The sequence below is a fragment of the Felis catus genome, chromosome D1 (genome assembly GCF_018350175.1).
Source record: "Felis catus isolate Fca126 chromosome D1, F.catus_Fca126_mat1.0, whole genome shotgun sequence".
NCBI classification, from domain to species: Eukaryota; Metazoa; Chordata; class Mammalia; order Carnivora; family Felidae; genus Felis; species Felis catus.
Window position 1 is genome coordinate 5,701,110 of NC_058377.1, and position 20,786 is coordinate 5,721,895.

Sequence of the window (20,786 nt, forward strand, 5' to 3'; positions counted from 1 at the left end):
GGCCTTCAGTTATATAAAGATTTGTGAGATACCATACTAAAAGCAAGCTTCCTAAAAGAAAATAATGGTACCATCACAGTACCATTGTGCTTCAAAAGACAGTAATTTTTGAAGTCAGTATCTAGAATGTATATATATTTTTTTTAATTCAGTAGGAAGACAAACAACACCGATATGGGCAAAACATTTGATTAGACATTTAACCAAAGAAAATATACCAATGGTTAATAAGCACAAGAGAAGATGCTTAACATCACCAGTCATTGGAGAAATGTGAACTAAAACCCAAGATACTACTTTACATATACTAGGATGGTCATGATCAAAAAGAATGCCAATACCTAGTGTTGGTGAGAACGTGAAGAAGCGTGAAGCCTCATATGTTGGTCAAATGTGAGACAGCATAGCCTCTTTGTTCAACATCACAGCAATTCTTTAAAAAGTGAAACATATACTTAGTATATGACATGGCAATTCCTCTGCTAGGAGTCCACCAAGGAGAACTGGAAATATATCCAACACAATCACTTATATGCGTATGTTCATTGCAACATTATTCACGACAGCCAAAGTCTGAAAACAGACTTTGTTTCCAGTGTCTATCAACTAGTAAACGGAAAAAAACAAAACAAAACAAGAACCACAGTATATATGTGCAATGGAACACTGAACTAAAAATGAACAAATTACTCGTACACGCAACAACATGGATAAACCTCAAAAACATTATGCCGACCAAAAAAGACTACATATTTGTATGATTACGTTTTTAAGAAAGGTCAAGAAACGACAAATCTATATAGATGTATGTAGGCCAGTGGTTGCCTGGGATCAGGAGTAGGAGCAAAGATTGACCACAAATGGGCACAGGAAACTTTGTTTGGGGCGGGGGGGGGGCAATAAAGTGTTCTAAAACTCTACTGTTGTGATAGTTGCACACACACTAAAAATTACTATGCTGTATACTTATGAAAATTGTTAATATGAATTAAGAGCATCTTTAAAACTGAGGAGGTGGGCAATGAATTCCAAACAGCTCTTCAGCTTTTAATTTAACTGAGACTGAAAGCTACCAGCTAAAACAAAAAGATCAGTTAAAGAAAGCTTCTGAACAATTTGTAACTCAAAGGGCCAATTCCCCCTCCCCTCCAAGAAGGTACCACTCTAGCAGTCAATGGTATCTCATCTATGGTAGGAGACACCTTTTGTTAGTTCAGGTGCAATCTTTCCTGCTAACAAAAATAAAAACGTGGTAAATGGGCACTTGAGGCATGGAGGTCACTATAATGAATATATAATTCACCAAGTAACAAATACCTTGTCCTCTCTACAGAATACAGTAACTGGACGGTAGCATAGCACTATGCAGACATTTTAACGTTATAGGCATTTAAAGATTGAAAGACCCAGAATAAGCCTCAGCAATACTGGTGTCAGAATCCGAATTTGTCCAACACACTTTAAAAGGCAGTTTATGGTCAGGAAGCAGTTCCAGAGAAAAGACAAACAAACAAACAGACAAAAACAAAAAAAAAAAAAAAAACCACAAAAATTAGACATCTCATTTATAACTACAAGAGCAAAGCAAACTCCAGATAGTTGTGATTTGAGTTATGACTATGTTCTATAATGCTAATTTATAGAGAAAGCACTAATGGCATTTTGTCCATCACTAAAATTATCGTTCAATATTTGAAATTCTCTAGCAGAATGTTTCAGTCTGAAGAGAGAAAAAAAAACTCACATTTTCCCACACTAAACTGAACTGAAGTTGAAATCAAATGATATACTCTTGACAGCCAGGTGAAATTTGTCTTTCAATGGTGTCATTATGGCATAGTAAGATTAATAAATATATTTTCAACTTTTCAATCATCGTGTCAGGAGAAAATGGGCACATGTCTAGGAAAAATAAAGCAGTCTGGAAGCTGATCTGACCACAGAAAATCAGAGGTTAATTACATATTCTTTTAAAATTATTTCCTAGCATTTGTTTTGTGGCTTCTAATTAATAAGAAGCCTGGGGTGGTGGGGGGGGGGGAGAATAAGACAGACCTGGGGATATTTCTAGGGATTGAAAAAGAAATGTGTTATTATTGTTCATGCTTTTCCTCAGTTCCAACTCTGAGAACACAAGTGAAAATGAGTAACAATGCCATTGCTCTGTTGTGGGGATGATGTATTTCAAAACCTGGACTCCTTCCACAATATTATTAAAGTTCTTTGAAGCGTTGCTGCTAAGAAAAAAAATATCAAAAGAACTCATGTTATTTATTGTTTCTCAAATCCACTGCTATTTCAGGTTGTGCCTAAGCTAACCAGTTGGTTTTATCTTGGAAGCCATTGGCACAGCAGAGCACTATCACATGTGTATATAAAAGATATTAGTAGACCCAGGTAGTAAAAACTTGATTCCAAACTTCAGTGACTCTGAAAAGGAGACTCAGGATTTTAAAACAAGAGTCTATAAAGAAAAGAGCAGATCCCCAAGTCATATTTTAGGGAGATGTTATACCAGCAGGTTTCATATTTCTCTAAAATTATTAAGCCTACTGATGTCCAGTACCTTCTTTTCTAAAGCCATAAATGAGGAGAGGAATGGATAGGAAGGAGGTTACAAGTGTGAAGAACAAAAGTAATAATCATGGCTTACACTGAAGCTGAAGATAGAAAAATTTTACATGGATTGTCATTTAATCCTTACAAAAAAGTGTTTGAGGTAGGCAGCCTAAGCTGTCAGAGAATTACTTTAAGTCGGTCCTGATAAGAGGATGACTCTTCATGGTTGAAAAGTCAGATTCCCCTCTGCTTCTCTTTGAAATTGCCTGAATTCATTGAATCAAAGGGATGATAGCAACTTTCATGACCCACGGACTTCCTATAAATTTACACATGTTAAAGATGACTTCATAAGGAGTATAAATGCTAATTATTCATCTGGGTTTCTTAATTTCCAGATGAATTAACCTGAGGCTCAGATTACAGGGATTTACTAAAATCACGGGTCTGAGACGCCTCTCGCCCAGGCTACCTCCACTTTCCCACACACTATTACCTTATAATGTGGAGAAGGAAGCCATGGGCCATTCGTCAAGTTTCTAACAGCCCTCTTTACACACATGGCCCCTTTCATACAAAGAAGCTTTGGAATCTGTGTCAATACATTAGATTCACAGCACTGGATGTAATGCCCCAAGCTGCACATTGCACTACAAGAAATTTCCTCTAAAAATCACAATGCCTCCAAAGACTGATGTGAAAAACTTCCAAATTCTCCAAATCGTTAGATTTGAATGACCTAAAGATGCATGCACAAATTAAAAGAGATTCATAATTCACCATTAATTCCCAATACTGTATCTGTTCTTTTTTTAAATAATGAACTAATTCATTCATATTTAATGCCTGACATCTGATAAAGAAACATGATGAAAAGAAGGTGAGCTTTAAGGAAAGATAAAAACACAGAAATGCCACATGGGCAGAGAAGAAAAGAGAGAGAGGAGACTATGTAAGGCATAGGTGATCACTTAGAAGATGCAGAGGGAGCCAAATAGAAGGACTCAAAGCTGGGTCAATCCACCTGGAAGAGTCCCTCCTGACCCCTAAAGTCTGCTGAATTGAAGCCTGCCAGTGATGACTGCATATGATGTCTCTCGGTGACATTCCCCCTTCTGGTCTCATTCACTCATTACTACACAATCACGATGCAAGTTCTCTGGAACTAGGATGATGGCTTTCTGATCCATTAGTATTTACCAAACTGCTCACAAGCACGTTCTCCCTCTAATCACATGGTTAGCCAGTGACTGATAACACAAAATGACAAAGATCCTGTTGAGCAGAAGCATTACAATTCATCCCGCAAATGATTTACTGTCATTCAGCTACACAATCAGCTCTTGGTTTTCGTTTCTTGGGTATCTGGCGTTTTATTTTGTTTTTTTGGATGGCAGGTATTAAGAGCACAGCCAAAACAGTTGAATTATCAGGAAAGCCTTCACCGTTGGACCAAGGAATATCCTAAATTATTTAAAAATAGCACTTTCTTGGGGTGCCTGGGTGGCTCAGTCGGTTGAGCATCTGACTTCGGCTCAGGTCATGATCTCACAGCTTGTGAGTTAAAGCCCCACATCATGCTCTGTGCTGACAGCTCAGAGCCTGGGGCCTGCTTTGGATTCTGTGTCTCCCTCTCTCACTCTGCCCCTCCCTGGCTCATGGTCTCTCTCTCAAGAATATATAAAACATTGGGGCACCTGGGTGGCGCAGTCGGTTAAGCGTCCGACTTCAGCCAGGTCACGATCTCGCGGTCCGTGAGTTCGAGCCCCGCGTCGGGCTCTGGGCTGATGGCTCAGAGCCTGGAGCCTGTTTCCGATTCTGTGTCTCCCTCTCTCTCTGCCCCTCCCCCGTTCATGCTCTGTCTCTCTCTGTCCCAAAAATAAATAAACTTTAAAAAATATATATTTATAAAAGAATATATAAAACATTAAAAAAAACTTTAATAAGTAAAAAAGAAATGAAACTAGCACTTTCTTATCAAAGCCCCATAAAAAATTAGAAACTTTAGACAACATGGAGTTATTCATTGATAAGAACAGCTATTATGGGGAAAATAATGAATAATAAGGTCAAATTTATCAAGAGAATCCTAATTTTTAACCTTGGTTTTCTTTCCTCTTTCCATGTGTTAAGAAAATACAAACTTGGGATTTGGAAACATAGTAATTCAAAAATGTTATTCCTCTCCTTAAGACTCCATGACATAATGTTACTGACTCACAGTTCCAATTGGGGCCAAGAAGAACTTCCCAAATGACCCCTTCTGGCAAACCCAGGTGAATAAGCAGAACTGTAAGCCTAAGGATAAGAGGATTGCTGTCCTATTCTAAGAAAAAATCCTGCCCTATTGCTTTATTTTTAAGCTGTCACTGCCATGTTTAAGTTACAATGGCATCTTCTCAATGAGCACATTTTCCTATTACTGGAATTGGCAGGGGGCCTTGACCTGTGAGTCGTCATGTCATTATGTCTATTCCTCACCATGGTACACAAATGAAATAAATACAAGCCAGATGAAATAAAGGGGGGAAATCTGTAGCAATAACTATAAATTGAATTAATTTTTCTCAAATCTACAAAATATATAAAGCAATTAACATTGCTAAATAACATATTCTACTGCAGGCACATTTTCAAAAATATAAACTTCAATTTTAAAGGCCAACACTGCTCACACCCTTCTAGCCAAACACTTCACTTCTGTAAAACAGAACTGACAGTTTTAATATTCTCTAAATTAAAAGGACAGAATAATTTCAAATTTAAATCACCTACAAATACGGACAAAAACATACACTAAACAACTTCATTCTTTTGCAACAAGCTTCAAGAAGGGGTAGCAATCACTGAACATATAAATACATATAATATATATGTGAAAAATATTATTTAAAACACCATGTGTAATCAAACAGAAATAATAACAATTCATTCAGACTAAAATATCCAAGCATGCCAAGTTGGAATTTTCAAGTTTATCCTTAGAAGCTTTCGAATCACTGAATCTAAATGATGAAAACAGTGCTTGTATGAGTTTCCTAAATCATGGGATCCAGTTATCCTGAATAAACGGGCATCGTTCCCTATTTCCCAAGTGTTTTGCTTAAAATGTTTCCATTGAATTTCAAAATTATAAAAAGCAGTTCTAAAACGAATGCTACAGAAAATCCTCAAAAATGTCTTTGGCTCTGCTTTCAGGGGGCTAGTCTCTCATTTATTTATCATGGCAGGCATGTCAGAATACGTGAGTACTCATTCACTGAGTTTTTAATTGTCTCTACAACTCATCTTTCCTTTAGCCCACAGGAGCCTGTTCATTTCCAAAAGTCAACAGCTTCCCCTAAAATGCTTGTGAACAAGCTGAATCACCTAGAAGAAGTTCACTTTTTTTTTTAATTTTTTTAACATTTTATTTATTTTTGAGAGAGAGAGAGAGACAGAGCATGAGCAGGGGAGGGCAAAGAGTGAGGGGGGACACAGAATCTGAAGCAGGCTCAGACTCTGAGCTGTCAGCACAGAGCCCAATGCAGGGCTTGAAGCCACGGACTGCGAGATCATGACCTGAGCCGAAGTCAGATGCTTAACTGACTGAGCCACCCAGGTGCCCCATACTTTCCTTGTCACAAAATACCAAAAAGCTCTACTGGAAGTTGATAGACACAAAGGTCCACTGCAGAAGAATATCACTTATATCATTTATTTTTGTGTTTAGAACAATAATGACTAACTTTTCTTCACACTTCTATTTTAATGTTGACTTCCTCTAAAAAAAAAAAAAAAAAAAAAAAGCTTTACCCGAGGGCACATATTTGTGTCAACTATTTAAGATTCTTCTTTTATCTTTTCATTTCTTAATAACCCACATTTTCCAAGCAGGGATTCCAAGAAATTAATAACAATTCCTAGTGTTGATGCTGTTCTCCAAGCAGTGAGCCTGTTCTAAAGGAATGAATCTCTGTGTCAATGCTACAATCTATTGAGAAAAGCACTCGTGAGGTAGCCACTTAATTTCCAACTCTTAGAAAATCCATTATTCTGCACACTGAGACAAAAATAGGATGCAACCAAGACGTTCCTAAATTATGACATTTAGAACAGAGCATATTCAAAGTGGAGCTAGCTTTCCACCCATAGTTATTTAAGGAGAAGGCGAGCAGGCCCCACACTGTTGGAATCCATCTTTCCATTTCTCTCCTGTTTGCCTTCAGTTGGTAGAAATATTCATTTCTACCAGGGTTTACAGGATCAGGTTCTTGGTGAGTCCTATCATTTTTGTAATTACTGTGGCTGGTATTAATAAGGGTCTTCTTTTTATATGCTGAAATAAATTAATCAAAGAGGCAGACACTATGCAAAATGGCTGGGAATAAGGCCAAATCCTTTTCCATACATCCAGGGACCAGTAATTTTCTAAATGGCACTTTAAGCTCTCTCGCCTAAATAATTACAAGTACCGCCGGCATGTAATTTACAGAAATAATTATGCACTCTTCCAGTCCCCATCACCCATCTCAAGCCCATGGCCACTCACCTTGTCTTTATTTTCAGTGCCAGAAGCCTCAGGCTTGGTCCTGATCACAAACGGGGTGGACAGTCGCAACAGGACCCTCTCAAAGGCGGCACTGACCTTTGGAGAAACGATCTCGAAGCAGTCCTCAAACCTGAGCACTTTGTGGGTGTCGCAACGCAGCTGCTTCCGCAGGCCTTCCCCCAGCTGCAGGACGGACATGTGGGCGTCGAACATCAAGTGGAAAGGGAAGGCCCTGCAGAAGGTGCTGATGCTGATTCTGAGGTCGGCAGGGACTCGGGAGGCTCCCCGGGGAAGGTTCTTCATGGCATCAGTATTGTCACATTCTTTGATGAGGAAGGTAAGACAGCTACAGTTGCCTGGGTTCGAACCATCGGAGCACAGTTTCTCATTGGCCACCTGCTCCACGCTCACGTCCAGCCGGTAGATCTTCTTTCCTGCAGCCTTGATCATGCCCAGCATTGCAAAGCCCACAACGTGGTGAGGACGGAAGTAGTGAAGCAGAAGGGCACCCTCGGGAAGCTCCTTGCACAGGAACGATGGGGACTCCAGCGTGGCCTGTTTCCCAAAGGAAGTTCTGATGTGTTCCAACAAAGCATCAAAGCCATTAAAAAAGTCCTGCAAAGTGCCACCTACAGCTCGAAGGACTCTCTCATTCTCATCAAAGCATATGTTAAAGAACTCCTCACCAAATCTTTCTTGAAGTTCCTCAAACTTCAAACCTAGAGGTAAATGGGAAGCAAATGTTAGTCAAGTGCAATAAAATAATCGAATTTATAGCTTTTTTTTTTAATGCTCATCAAATGAGATAACTAGGCAGTGAAGCTGAAGAGGTATTTCCCTTGGGCCCACAGATTCCCAGAGAGATTAATTCATTTTGAATTAGAGAAAGAAAATTTCAATCCATCTTCTGGGGGCTTCTAAGGTGTTGATGGGCATAAGCTTCCTTTATGTTTGTTTGCTTTTGTTTTTAAGTAGACTTTATTTTTTAGAGCAGTTTGAGATTCACAGCAAAAGTGAGCACAAAGTACAGACATTTTCCATACAACCCTCTTTCCACAAACGTACAACCTCCCCACCCCACCCCACCCCACACATACAATCAGTCATGCACTGCAGTGGTGCATCTGTTACAATCAATGAACTATAATGACACAACACCATCACTCAGTCGTTAGTTTACAGTAGGGTTCACTCTTGGTGTTGTATGTCTTTGGGCTTGGACAAATGTGTAGGGATATGTGTCCACCATTACAGCATCACACAGAGTAGTTTTGTTGCTCTAGAAATCCTCTGTGCTCTGCCTGTTCATGCCTCCCCCCTTACCTCAACCCCCTGTAGCACAAACTTTCTAAATGCTGCTAATTTAGCTGCAACAGTTTGTTTTCCATTTGCTATAATTATCACAAACAAGATCTTCTTCTTAATGGTTTCCCTCATCGGTAAAGAAACTTTTCAGAAGCAGCTATCAGCTTGTTTCTCTGTCGTGCCCATCCGCTATTACTATTTGACTTATCAAAATTCTTATGTTAAGTGGGAAATGATAACCAGAGAGGGAATTTATCGTACTTGAGCAGAGAAAGGTAATGGATTATCTAGTGTGAACAGAAGGAATGAAGTGAGACACTAAGGAGAGAGGGACAAAACAAGAAACTAAAAATGGCAGAATGGTGGATGGATTTGCATTCTTTCACCCACAAAACTGAGAGTAACCAAGATTCTGTAATCTCAAAAGAAAGAGTTAAAAGTCTTTGTCTTCCCAGTTCACATTCACTCCCACCTGCCATGGCAAGAGGAACTCTATCTTATAATAATGGAGGTATAATGAATGGTAAACACACACACACACACACACACACACACACACACACACACACACACAATGCAATGTACTATGTAGAAATGCACATGTATAACCAGTCACATGTGATCTAGTTAGATCCATCCTTAAGGATGATCTGAGGGAAAGTATGGAGGGAATTTACGGTCCATAGAGGAAGGATACAACACCCGTATATGATTGAGTGTGTAGACTAAAGGAAACTTCTATACAGAGTCGTCAGTCTATTGCTTCTCCTTTGACTTTGGCTGAAATCAACACATTTTAAGTTCATATATTCATATTTTCTTGCTTTGTCTACTCCATCTTGCAAGGAGGTCCTGAAGATAAGGCCAGACTGGGAAAAAAACAGAAGGTCACTCTGCCAGTGTCCTGTTCAAGGGCAGAGTCATCTGGGCTGTCTATGGCTCGCTTTGCTATCTATTCCTACCTTTATTATTCCCTAAGCGTTCTCCCCATGCACAAATCAGGGAACAAAGCAGAGTCAACACTACTATTTGAAAAACACAGTCAAAAGACACCAAATATTTTTTGAGAGAGTATTAGAGAGTATAAACTTTGTGACAGCCAAGTGAAGTAGTCAGTTGGACAAAAAAAGTGAAATGAACGTGAAAATCAATGCGAAATGAAAAAAAAGTAGAAAACCTATGAGAAAAAGAGTCCTTTTATTAAGAAGAATTTCGTATTAATTTTACTTTCACAGGTTTGACATTCAAGGCAAGCTGACAAAGTCACCTATCAAGATAAAAACATGAGCGCACATCTTACATGGTCATGGTACAAGATTGCCCTTCAACGTAGGCTGCAATCACGAACAGTAAGACCAGCTCAACTGATGATAATAGCATTTATCTGTCCAATTCTCCAGTGTGGAAGAAAAAAAGGTGGACGACACTCACTGCAATTTGGCTCCTGTCCCAATGGCTCCACTGAAACTACTTTTCCAATTGCTTAAAGCAATACATACTGTTTCATCCCTACCTTAGTTAACGTGGTTTGTTGTTTTTCTTTTAATTTGACTGTACTCATCATCTCATCCTCCTAAATCTCCCTTCTCTTGGCTTCTAAAAATATATCATTGGTTTGATTACTGACTGTCTGAAGACTTGTTCCCTAAAATGTCTTCCTACACCAAATCTCTGTATCACCATCGATACATAAAAAGTCCTAATACAAATTAAATGTATATCCCTTCAAATGTATATCCCTTCTTGGTTCTTATTAAATTTTTAAATTACAACATTCTAATTAAAACTAAATTCAAAATAAATAAAAATTCCTATAAGATGATTATACTCCCTGAACAACAAAATTTCATGGGTCACTAAAACATCCCATGAATTGCTTCTATATTTTGAAGAGTTCTATCTTAAAAGGACTCAAAGTCTTTATGCACAAAAAAGAAAAAAAGAATTTCTTCTAACTTGCTTTTTTTTTATAACATTGAAAATGCCCTCAGAGTTATTAAGAACAGAGATTAAACATAATATAGTAAGCTTATGTTCTATTTTCATAGCCAGAATCCCAAAAAATCATCCAGAAAATAACAAGTAAATTCACCAGGAGCACAAAATAAAAACTACTCTGTGAGTACAGCATTCTATCCGCTAGGAATCCCTGCTGTCTTACCAAGCACTTCTCTACCTGAGGGTACAAGGGCTGTTAATTCTCAAATAAAGACACCAAGGCCTGCCCGGACACTAGAGTCACTTGTACCAATAATGAAAAGCTAGAATATTTCTACTATCACACCCAAATACTATACATGGTAATTCTATAAAATCACAGTACTCAATTAACTAATTAAGATTTTGAGGGCACCTGGGTAGCGCAGTCAGTTAAGCGTTCAACTCCTGATTCTGGGTTCAGGTCATGGTCTTATGGTTTGTGGGCTCCAGTCCCACATCAGGCTCTGTGATGGCAGCACAGAGCCTGCTTAGGATTCTCTCTCTCTCATTCTCACTCTCTCTCTCTGCCCCTCCCCTCCATGTCAATCTCTCTGTCTCTCTCTCAATAAACATTAAAAAAAAAAAAGACTTTTGTTTTCACAATTATTAAACTTTACAGGATCATAAAAGAAGTTCTTCAAGTTGGAAACATGTAAAACTAGGGAAAGATCACTGTAACTTTTACAAATAGTTCCATTTTAAACCTTATCTCAAAATTCAGAAAGCACAGAGAAAGTAGTTCAGCTCAGACAAGTGGTACAGTTCTCACTTCCAATATCCCACTTACGAGGATGCAAACCCCCTACTTACAGCAAATCACATAAAACATACAGACCATGCTCATGTGTTCATGTCAGAAGATGCTAGGACAGCTTGACCTTTGGGTCTATAAGAATATGTTCCTCTAGAGGCAAAACTTACGATAAATGTGCTTTCATTAACAAGTTAAAATTTTAAATTACTGTTGGGGCACCTGGGTGGCTTAGGTGGTTAAGTGTCTGACTTCGGCTCAGGTCACAATCTCCCAGTTTGTGACTTCGAGGCCCACATTGGGGCTCTCTGCTGTCAGCATGGAGCTTGCCTCAGATCCTCTGTCTCCCTCTCTCGCTGGCCCTCCCCCTCCTTCCCTTCCTCTCTCTCCCTCTCTCAAAAATAAACATATAAAAAATAAAAAATTACGTAAAAATTTAAAAAGTATCTAAAACCACAGTCGTACCACATTTAAGGGTACCTAGACACCTAGAGACATTCTTTTCTGATATGAGCCTCTAGGGATAATTAAGTCACAGTGTGATTAGGCTGTGACAGAGGCAAACGGGAATCCTTATGGACAATGGAGAAAAGAATGCGTGACCCTCTCCTCCACAGGTTTTCCTGTTTGCCTCTGTTAGAGGCATGGGTTTGAGCCCCATGCCTCTGATAGTGTCTGAAGAAGAACTTGAATAAAAGTGGGTGTTCAAAAACCTAACAAGGAAGGCACAGTCACGCTGACAGATGGACAGTAATGGAATACAGAGAATGAATACAGTAATGAACCAGAGAAGTGGGAGAGCCCAGCCTGGTCAGGCATGGGCAAACGGCAAGTGGATAGCATCTGGGGAATAGGAATGAGGGGGTGAGCTGTTAACTGATGGGCAACACCGAGCCTGGACTTTTGAGCACCAAGACCAGAGTCAAAGGCATCAGCCAGAGAGATGCTATAATGTCTTTAAAAGCCTACATTGACTGAACTAGAGAGGTCCCAGTCAGAAGAATATTAAGCAATGTGCCAAATATTTTCATAGATCACTTTACACTTTGAAAAATTCTTATCAAGTAGATATTTTTAATTGTCTTCATTTTACAGGTGAAAAATGTTAAGACATTTGCCCAAGTTCACACAACTATATGTAGCAAAGGTAGGTCTCAAGGTGAAGTCTGTCTGATACCACATCTTGTGAAATAAACACAGAGGAAAACATCTGTGCTAGGGAAGAAATGCACGTCTTGCCCACCGTTATTTAATCAATACCTAGCATTTTGCCTGTCATTTAGGAGATGCTTATTACGTATTAGCTGGATGGTCAATGAATTAATGTATCACTGAAGTCAAGAGAAAGCAGTTATAAGGAGCAGTCAACAGCTATCAAATGTCACAGTGAAGTCAAGTAAAAGAAAGACAAAAAAACTGTAAAATGGATTGGTCAGCACTTTGGGGACCTTTGACACCAATTTTAGTGGAGGAGTGGGGCAGACTACTGGGTATAAGGGGTTAAGGACTGTGTGACAAGTAAAGAAACAAAAAGTTTTCAGCTGAATTAATATTATTGGAGAGCTAAAATTACTTCCTTTATAAAACTGTAACAAATCTGACCACTATACTTGGAAAAGGAAATATTACCTTCATTGAGAACCAAGTAATTAGAGAGAGATAGCACCAAATACACAGCATTGTACATTTGGGGTCCTGGATCCTCTAGGGGAAGATGTATCAATAAAAGAATGCAATTAGTGTTTTTTTAGATCCAGAGACCATCCTTATCACCCAGAAAGGGCACTGGTCTCCATTAACACAGGAAAACACCAAAGCAGCAAGTGTATCCTTATGTGGACCAAATACCAACTGAGGAGGTGAATACCTACCAGCTACTCACTTCTGCGAGCTACAGATGCCCCATAATTATCTTTTAATTATTTAGGCTCCATCAAATTTGCATCTAAGTAATGTCCCTCGGGGCACCTGGGTGGCTCAGTCGGCGGAGTGGCCGACTTCGGCTCAGGTCATGATCTTGCGGTCCGTGAGTTCGAGCCCCGCGTCGGGCTCTGTGCTGACAGCTCAGAGCCTGGAGCCTGTTTCAGATTCTGTGTCTCCCTCTCTCTGACCCTCCCCCGTTCATGCTCTGTCTCTCTCTGTCTCAAAAATAAATAAACGTTAAAAATTTTTTTTTTAATTTTAAGTAATGTCCCTCAAGCACAACTATTTCTCCAGTCCAAACCGTAAAGAGATTCCAATATTTTAAGGAGATAATCATCCTCTTAGAGAAACCATTTTTTCAGCTTTCCTTCCTCCACTATAACTGACATATAATATTGTATAACTTTAAGGTGTACAAAGTGTTCTTTTGATATATTTATATATTGCAAAATGATTACCCTCATAGTGTTAGCTAACACTTTCAGTATACCACATAATTACTTTTTGTTTGTTTGTTTTTGGTAGTGAGAACATTTAAGATCTACTCTCTGAACAACACCCAAGCATATAATACATCATTGTTAACAATGCTCACAAAGCTGTGCAATAGATCCCAAGAACGTATTCATCTTCTAACTGGAAGTTTGTACCCTTTGACTAACATCTCCCCAATCCCCCACCTCCCAGACCCTGGGAATCGCCATTCTGTGAATTTGGCAGTTTTTAGATTCCACATAGAAGTGACAGCATATAGTATTTGTCCAGAAACAATACTTTCATCTAGGAAGACCCTAAGGTTTTTGTGAGCTAGTTTGAAACCCAGATGACACTTTAATAAAAATATTATTCTAGTGTCTTGCCAATCTATAAAGAAATGACTGAAGTTGGTCTCAGCCTCCCAGGGGAGACTTACCGGTAAATACTATATGCATATGTCTAAATAATAACAAAGGAGAAAGGCTCAAAAGAAATGCCACTGGAAGCGGAAGGTATTATGCTGAGGGAAATAAATCAGTCAGAGAATGACGGATATCATAGGTTTTCACTCGTATGTGGATCTTGAGAAACTGAACAGAAGACCATGGGGGAAGGGAAGGGGGAAAATAGATACAAACAGAGAGGGAGGGAGGCAAACCACAAGAGACTATTAAATACAGAGAATAAACTAAGGGTGGATGGGGCGCAGGGGAGAGGGGGAAATGGGTGACGGGCATTGAGGAGGGCACTTGTTGGGAGGAACACTGGTGCTGTATGGAAGCCAAGTTGACAATAAATTATATTCATGAGAAAAAAAAAGAAATGCCATTGCCTGAATTGTAATTTTAAAGAAAACTGTTTTCAATCTGATCTATCAATACAGTTTCATTTGAATCTCTGTTGGGGTGATATAAAACCTCTGTAGTTTCAGGATATTCTGGAGTTAAGTAAGTAACAGTATAGGTATAATAGTGAAAAGAATAGTGGCCTTAATCTGTGAAGAGTTAAACAATGAGTTTCTACTATTTTAGAAGCAAATCATTCTCCGTTTACTGCATTTGTGGCATCTCTGCCCCTCTCCAAAAGGAACACAACTATGTCATATATTTACTTTTAAATATAAGTGAACCAAAATTAATTGTTTCAAATTTTATGATGCACTTAAAGAAAACAGAGCATACAGTCAGATTCTTAAAAAAAAAATAGGGTTTTAACACCTCTGAGCTAACAAAGAATTTGCTAACAGCAGGGAACTCTCTAATATATTTAAGATTAATTACTGAATACCCAAAGAAGTAGGTATTATCAAAAGCATATTAAGTGCTTCAGGGACATTTGTGATGGTTAAGTTTAAAGTTTTTAAATTGGAGAATATGCTAAGATATACTTTAAAATATGCATAGGATATAAATTTTAATAGTGAGAAATATGGCATAATAGAGGTGAAGCCAGACTCTATAATCTGGGCTACATTTACAGTCTGGGATACATTTTTCACCAAGAAACTACATCTAAAAAGCAGCACATCCTATGGAAATGATGAAATAGAGATAACTGGGTGTCAAATGTTGTATGATTGGAAATTTTTAATATGTAAGTTAAGAGATTAATCTAAGTTTTAAAAAAAGAGCATCATAAAATCACACTGCAATATTATCAGTTGTTTCTCTTCCCTTTCAAACAGCAAAGCCTATCTGTGTGACTTTTCTTATAAAATACCAGATATCCCCTTGTATTATATATATTTGTCTGGATTCCTCTATTGACTGTAAAACAGATTTAGTAGGACAATTCATGAAAAGTACAACCTCTGATCTAGAATGAGAAGAAAAAAACCAATGGAGGAAGAAATATAAACCCAAAATAGAATTTCCCCCTGAGCTGTAGAAAATCCTGAATCTTTAGATGGAAAGGCACAAGTTCCAGCCAGATTTAATAAGGGCACACGCGCATGCACACAAACACACACACACACTAACACACAGGATAATGGGATACAGGATAATGACAGATTATCCGCAAATTAATAAGTGTTAAATAAAAATTCATGAAATAAGGGCAAAGAGAAACTATTGACTCCTCCAAGATGTATTTTATCCATAATCTGGAGCTAAGCAGTCAGAGTAAAATCCAGGAGTTGGGAGGTTGGGAACAAAGGCATTATCAGCATTCTAAAAGTCTCTTCTCAATGGAATCAGGGTGAGGAGAGAAAAAATACAGTCTTAGTAGGAAAACAGGTAATAATTTGTTTTAAGACCATGAGACAAACGTGGGTCTAATCTGAGTAACAGCAAATGAAGGTAATCAGTTATGGGCAAGCACAGTAGAACTTTCAAATTATGAAGGTAAAAACATATGTTTATATTTAAGTTTATTTTCAGAGAGAGAAAGAGTAAGCATGCACACCAGCAAGGGAGAAGCAGGGAGACGGAGAGGGAGAGGAAGAGGGAGAGAGAGAATCCCAAGCAGGCTCTGAGCTGTAAGCACAGAGCCCCATGTTGGGCTCATACTCACCAACTGTGAGATCATGACCTGAGCCAAAATCGAGTCAGACACTCAAACAACTGAGCCACCCACACACCCCTGCACATATGTTGATTCAACTTCATCAATACAGAAAATGATAAGGAAAGAGGTTGGAAAATAATCAGAAATCAGGACAGAAGAAAGAAAATCAAGTAAATTATGCATTTCTGTAAGTATAAGCAAAACCTCCCGTCAAATGGCAGGAACTCTCTTTTCATCCACAAGAGGGGCACTTATAAAAAGTGATTTAAAAATAAATCATTAGGCAATGACTTCCAGAAAACTACAAGAAAAATAAGCAAGGAGCAGTATTAATATCAAGCCAGGCAGAATTTAAGCTAAAAATGTAAATCAGGATAAAGAGAGACATTATATAACAAAACCACAAAATATAAAGAAGACTTAAACCAATCAACATTGCCGTTAAATACACAAAGTAAAAACCATTAGGAACTGATTGCTAATGGATACATTTTTTTTTTTTATGGAGTGATGTTTTAAAATTGATTTAGTGATGGTTGTACAACTTTGGGTATACTAAAAACCCTGAAGAATACACTTTAAATGGGTACGTTTAAATTATAAGGTATGTGAATTATATTTCAATAAAGCTCATATATTTAAAAATTAAGAATGAAGGAATCCTATACAATTCTCGTGGGAAACTTTAATATAGATCTCTCAGGATCATATGCATCTAACAGAAAAGCAAAATCATAGAGAAATTAAATAACATATACAGCATAACAATAAATGAACTTAATAAAAATAAAATTATAGTGGGAAACTTTAATGTGCCTTTTTCAGAATCAAAAAGATCAAAGATTAAAAAAGCAAAGTCAATGATTAATTAAATACATATCAGCAATAAAAAGTAAAAACTGATCAAAAAGTAAGGTCAATGGAAAAATGAAATTAAAATAACACAAGCAAAGTCCAAACACATATATGCATAAGTATACACACACATACACACACACACACACACACATATATGCATGTGCTTTCATATATGTGTTTGCATACATAGGAAGAATTATAAAAATACCTCAAATACTTGGTCAGAAAATTCCCGTAATATATTTTTAAGTAAAGATTTTGCAGATGACATTTTATAATAGTAATAAAAATAATAAATATTTGTAAATAACAAAAAGATAACCAAAAGTCCTATCTATTTAGAAGATGAGCAATACTCTGTTGAATTAAAGAGACAATCAAAATTGGAATTATAACTTGTAGAAAGCAATGAAAAGAAGACTACTTCATACAAATCCTGAGGCACAGCAAAAACTGTACTCAAAAATGTAATCAATGTTTCCAGCAAAAAGTAAGCAAATAAAAACTTTGAAATTAAGAAACTGTGTTGAGTTTTTTTTTAATTTTTTTAAGTTTATTTTTGAGATAGAAAGAGCATGAGCAGGGGAGGGGCAGAGAGAGAGGGAGACATAGAATCCAAAGCAGCTCCAGGCTCTGAGCTGTCAGCACAGAGCCCAACACAGCACTTGAACTCACGAACCGTGAGATCATGACCTGGACCAGAGTTGACTGTTTAACCCACTGAGCCAATCAGGCGCTCCAAGGTTTTAAAAACTTAATAGGTAAAAATTAAGAGAAATTATATAGAGAAATTATAAAGAGAAATTGAGAGAAAAATATACTAAATTAGGAATGAGAAAGAAGACATAGATACATATTAAGAAGAAATAGAGGAATCAAAAAAAATTGCAATGTTTGCCACATACAATTGCATGTGTAAATGTAATGTTAAATAGATAATTTTATGGCAAAATAGAAATGATCAAAATTCACCAAGAAATGGGCAATATGAGTTCTGACTAGTCGTTAAAATAAATAATTCCAGTTATTTAAATATTTCCAGGCCACAGAAAAAAATATTAAAATCACTCAATTATTTTTATTAAGACCACACAACTGTAATACCAAAACTTGACATTGTATAGTAAAACCAATTTCTCTTATGAATATTTACTAGAATAGTAGCAAAATGAATCTATAAATTTGTAGAATAATACATTCTGACCAAATAGTATTTATATCAGAAATAAAAACATAGATCAATGGCAGAAAATCTATCAACAAAAAAATATCATCTACATGAATAAAATTAAATGAGAAAACAGTAAAATTCTATCAGTAGTTTCTGATGAGTCTGAAATTTAATGGTCTTAATAATTTTGAGTAAAATTGGGATATAAAGAAACTGCTCCAATATAATTAAATGCTGCTTTCCAAAAACTGGAAGTAAAACTTTTGTTCAAAGGATAAAACACTAAACACATGTCCACTAAAGTCAGAGATTAGATGAGTGGGCTTGGCATCGTCTTTGCTATTCAAGGTAGGTTGGAGTTTCCAGCACATGCTAGGAGATGATGAGTATACACACTGGAAAAAAGAGTAAAATTATCTTTTTGCTAATGAAGAAGACGTAGAAAGTCTTCTGATTGGAGGCTCTTTCTTGCTTACTAGATTTCTTTACAACATACATTTTATAAAAAAAAAAAAGACTAGTATTTTAAAACTGTGCTAAAGTAGCTGAATATAAAATAAGTTTAGAATCAATAGCTTTTCTCTGTATTAGCAATAAGAAACTAGAAGTAGAAATGGGAAAATATTCTAAGTAGAAATAAAAAACTGTAGTCAACATGACTACATGAGAAAGGCATAGAACTTATATTAAGAAAAGTATTAAATCTTAACACAGCAAACAAAACCTAATGAATGAGAAAATATTCTGTATTTTAGAATATAAAGACATACTATTATGAAACTATATATTCCCCCAAAATTAATGTAGACGTTTAATGCATTACAGTCTCAACAAGGTTTCTTGCCAGTATAGTAATTTTAAAATTCCTATCTAAGAATAAGTATCTAGAATAGCACAGAATGCTTGAATAGGAATACTGGGGAGCAAACAGACACTAGAATAAATGAAAAAGACCACAGTTAAATTTGTTATTTCCATAGGGACAAATAGATCACTGAGTCAATACAGAATTCAGAAGTAAAACTGTATATATGACAAGTTTTAATGCAGCACAAAATAGTATTTTAATTCAATGGGGGAAAGAATGGTTTACCTAATAAATGGCACTAGCCATGTGGAAAACAAAAGTAAATCCTATCTCAGATCACACACAAAATCAAATTGTAGATCACTTAGAAGCTTAAAATGTAAAAGACAAAACAATAGATACTATAGAAGAAAATCTAGGACAGTACATGTATCTCTTAATCAAAAGTGGCAAACATACAAACAGACATCAAGACGTATTTGAGTTTGTAAAAGATCTAAATTTAAATAAAGTAAATAAATAAAAAATTTTTAATAAAATAAATACAACTGTCAGAATAATGTGTAAGGTACAATTTTATTTTCATAAAAGTTCACGTGTGGGTGTGTGCATGTGTCTGTCTGCATGTGCACGTTATACCTCCCGATAGTCTGTCAGTCTCTCTGGCCTAAATACCACTTTGTTTAGGCCACCATGATTAATAGTCTAGAATTATTTCAACAGCTTCCTAACTAACTTTTCTGCTTTCCAGTCTCTCTGCAATCCATTTTCTATGCACTCTTCCAAACCACAAATCTTCCATATCGTTTCTCTGCTTAAAGCCCCCCCATGACTGTCCACTGCCTTTAGAATAAAATACAAACTCAGCAAAGTTTGACCTGGATTTCCCTTTGGGTCCATCCTCACCTTTGCCAATTTCCCCATGTCACATCTCTGCACAAGCCAGAAGGAACCACTTGGGAGTTTCCCAAACATGCTCAACAACCTCTCCCTCGTGTACAGGCTCCTGCATATGCTCGCTTTCTGTTTTGTTCTGTTTTATTTCTTTACTGGAATTCTGTTCTCCTAACCCACTTAGCTAGTCATCTGCTTAGCTAGTCACCTTGCAGATCCACACACCAAAATTCCTCTGGAACGCTTTCCTTGACACTCAGGCTGAGCTGCCTCTGATCTTTGGGCTTCTCAAGCACACTGTGATTACCCCCCAGAATTTATCCCATGATACTTGCTGGTTTGTGCACCCCCTCACCAGACTTGACCTCTCTGAAGACAAGAGTTACATCTTATTTAACATGTATTCACTGCTTTATAGAAATTAAAGCAAATGAAGGAACACCTGCTCTGGTTGAGTCTCCGTGCTGAGTGCTGGCAATACTCTACTGATCAGAACAGACATGGCTCTTACTCTTACTGAGCTACAGGAAAGAATGAATAATCCGCTAACTGAACACGTAATACAACAATAATCCAAAAGAAGACACATGATGTTAGTGTTAAAATGACAAGGGCATAGTACTTGAGGGCATGTAACAGGGACATAATATAATCTATTGGGTCAAAGAAAGCATCCTTTAAAAAGTGAAGGATAAATACAAGTCATCTAAGCAGCCAAGAAGGAACAGACAGAAAGAAAACCATTCCAGAACAAAAGAACATTATGTGAAGGTCCTGGAAGAGAAACACGGAGTTTTAGAGAAGCTAAGACCATGGCTGTAACCCTAATCACTGGCACACTGACTTGCCCATAGTGGATTTTCTGGGTAAACAGATAGAAGAATCAATAATATGTTAACAAATACAGCTGTGTGTAACTGTTCATGTCTAATGTATAGGATGTATGTATTGTATAATATATATATAGTAGGTATACTGGACTATGTTGTTGATATATAATTTTTCCCTTGCTGTTTTTCAG

At 37.2% G+C, this 20,786-nt stretch overlaps 1 protein-coding gene and 1 non-coding gene across 5 annotated transcripts in view; one reads left to right on the forward strand and one right to left on the reverse strand.

Moving 5' to 3' along the window:
* GUCY1A2 (guanylate cyclase 1 soluble subunit alpha 2) overlaps positions 1-20,786 on the reverse strand; it is a 307,596-nt gene that overhangs the window by 222,311 nt on the left and 64,499 nt on the right. For all 4 annotated transcript variants that reach the window (XM_023239063.2, XM_045038213.1, XM_045038212.1 and 1 more), the window contains exon 4: positions 7,091-7,809. In XM_023239063.2, the coding sequence (XP_023094831.2) occupies positions 7,091-7,809 (719 nt within the window). The remainder of the gene's footprint in view (positions 1-7,090; positions 7,810-20,786) is intronic.
* LOC111556867 lies at positions 15,058-15,206 on the forward strand. Its single transcript, XR_002736583.1, has one exon.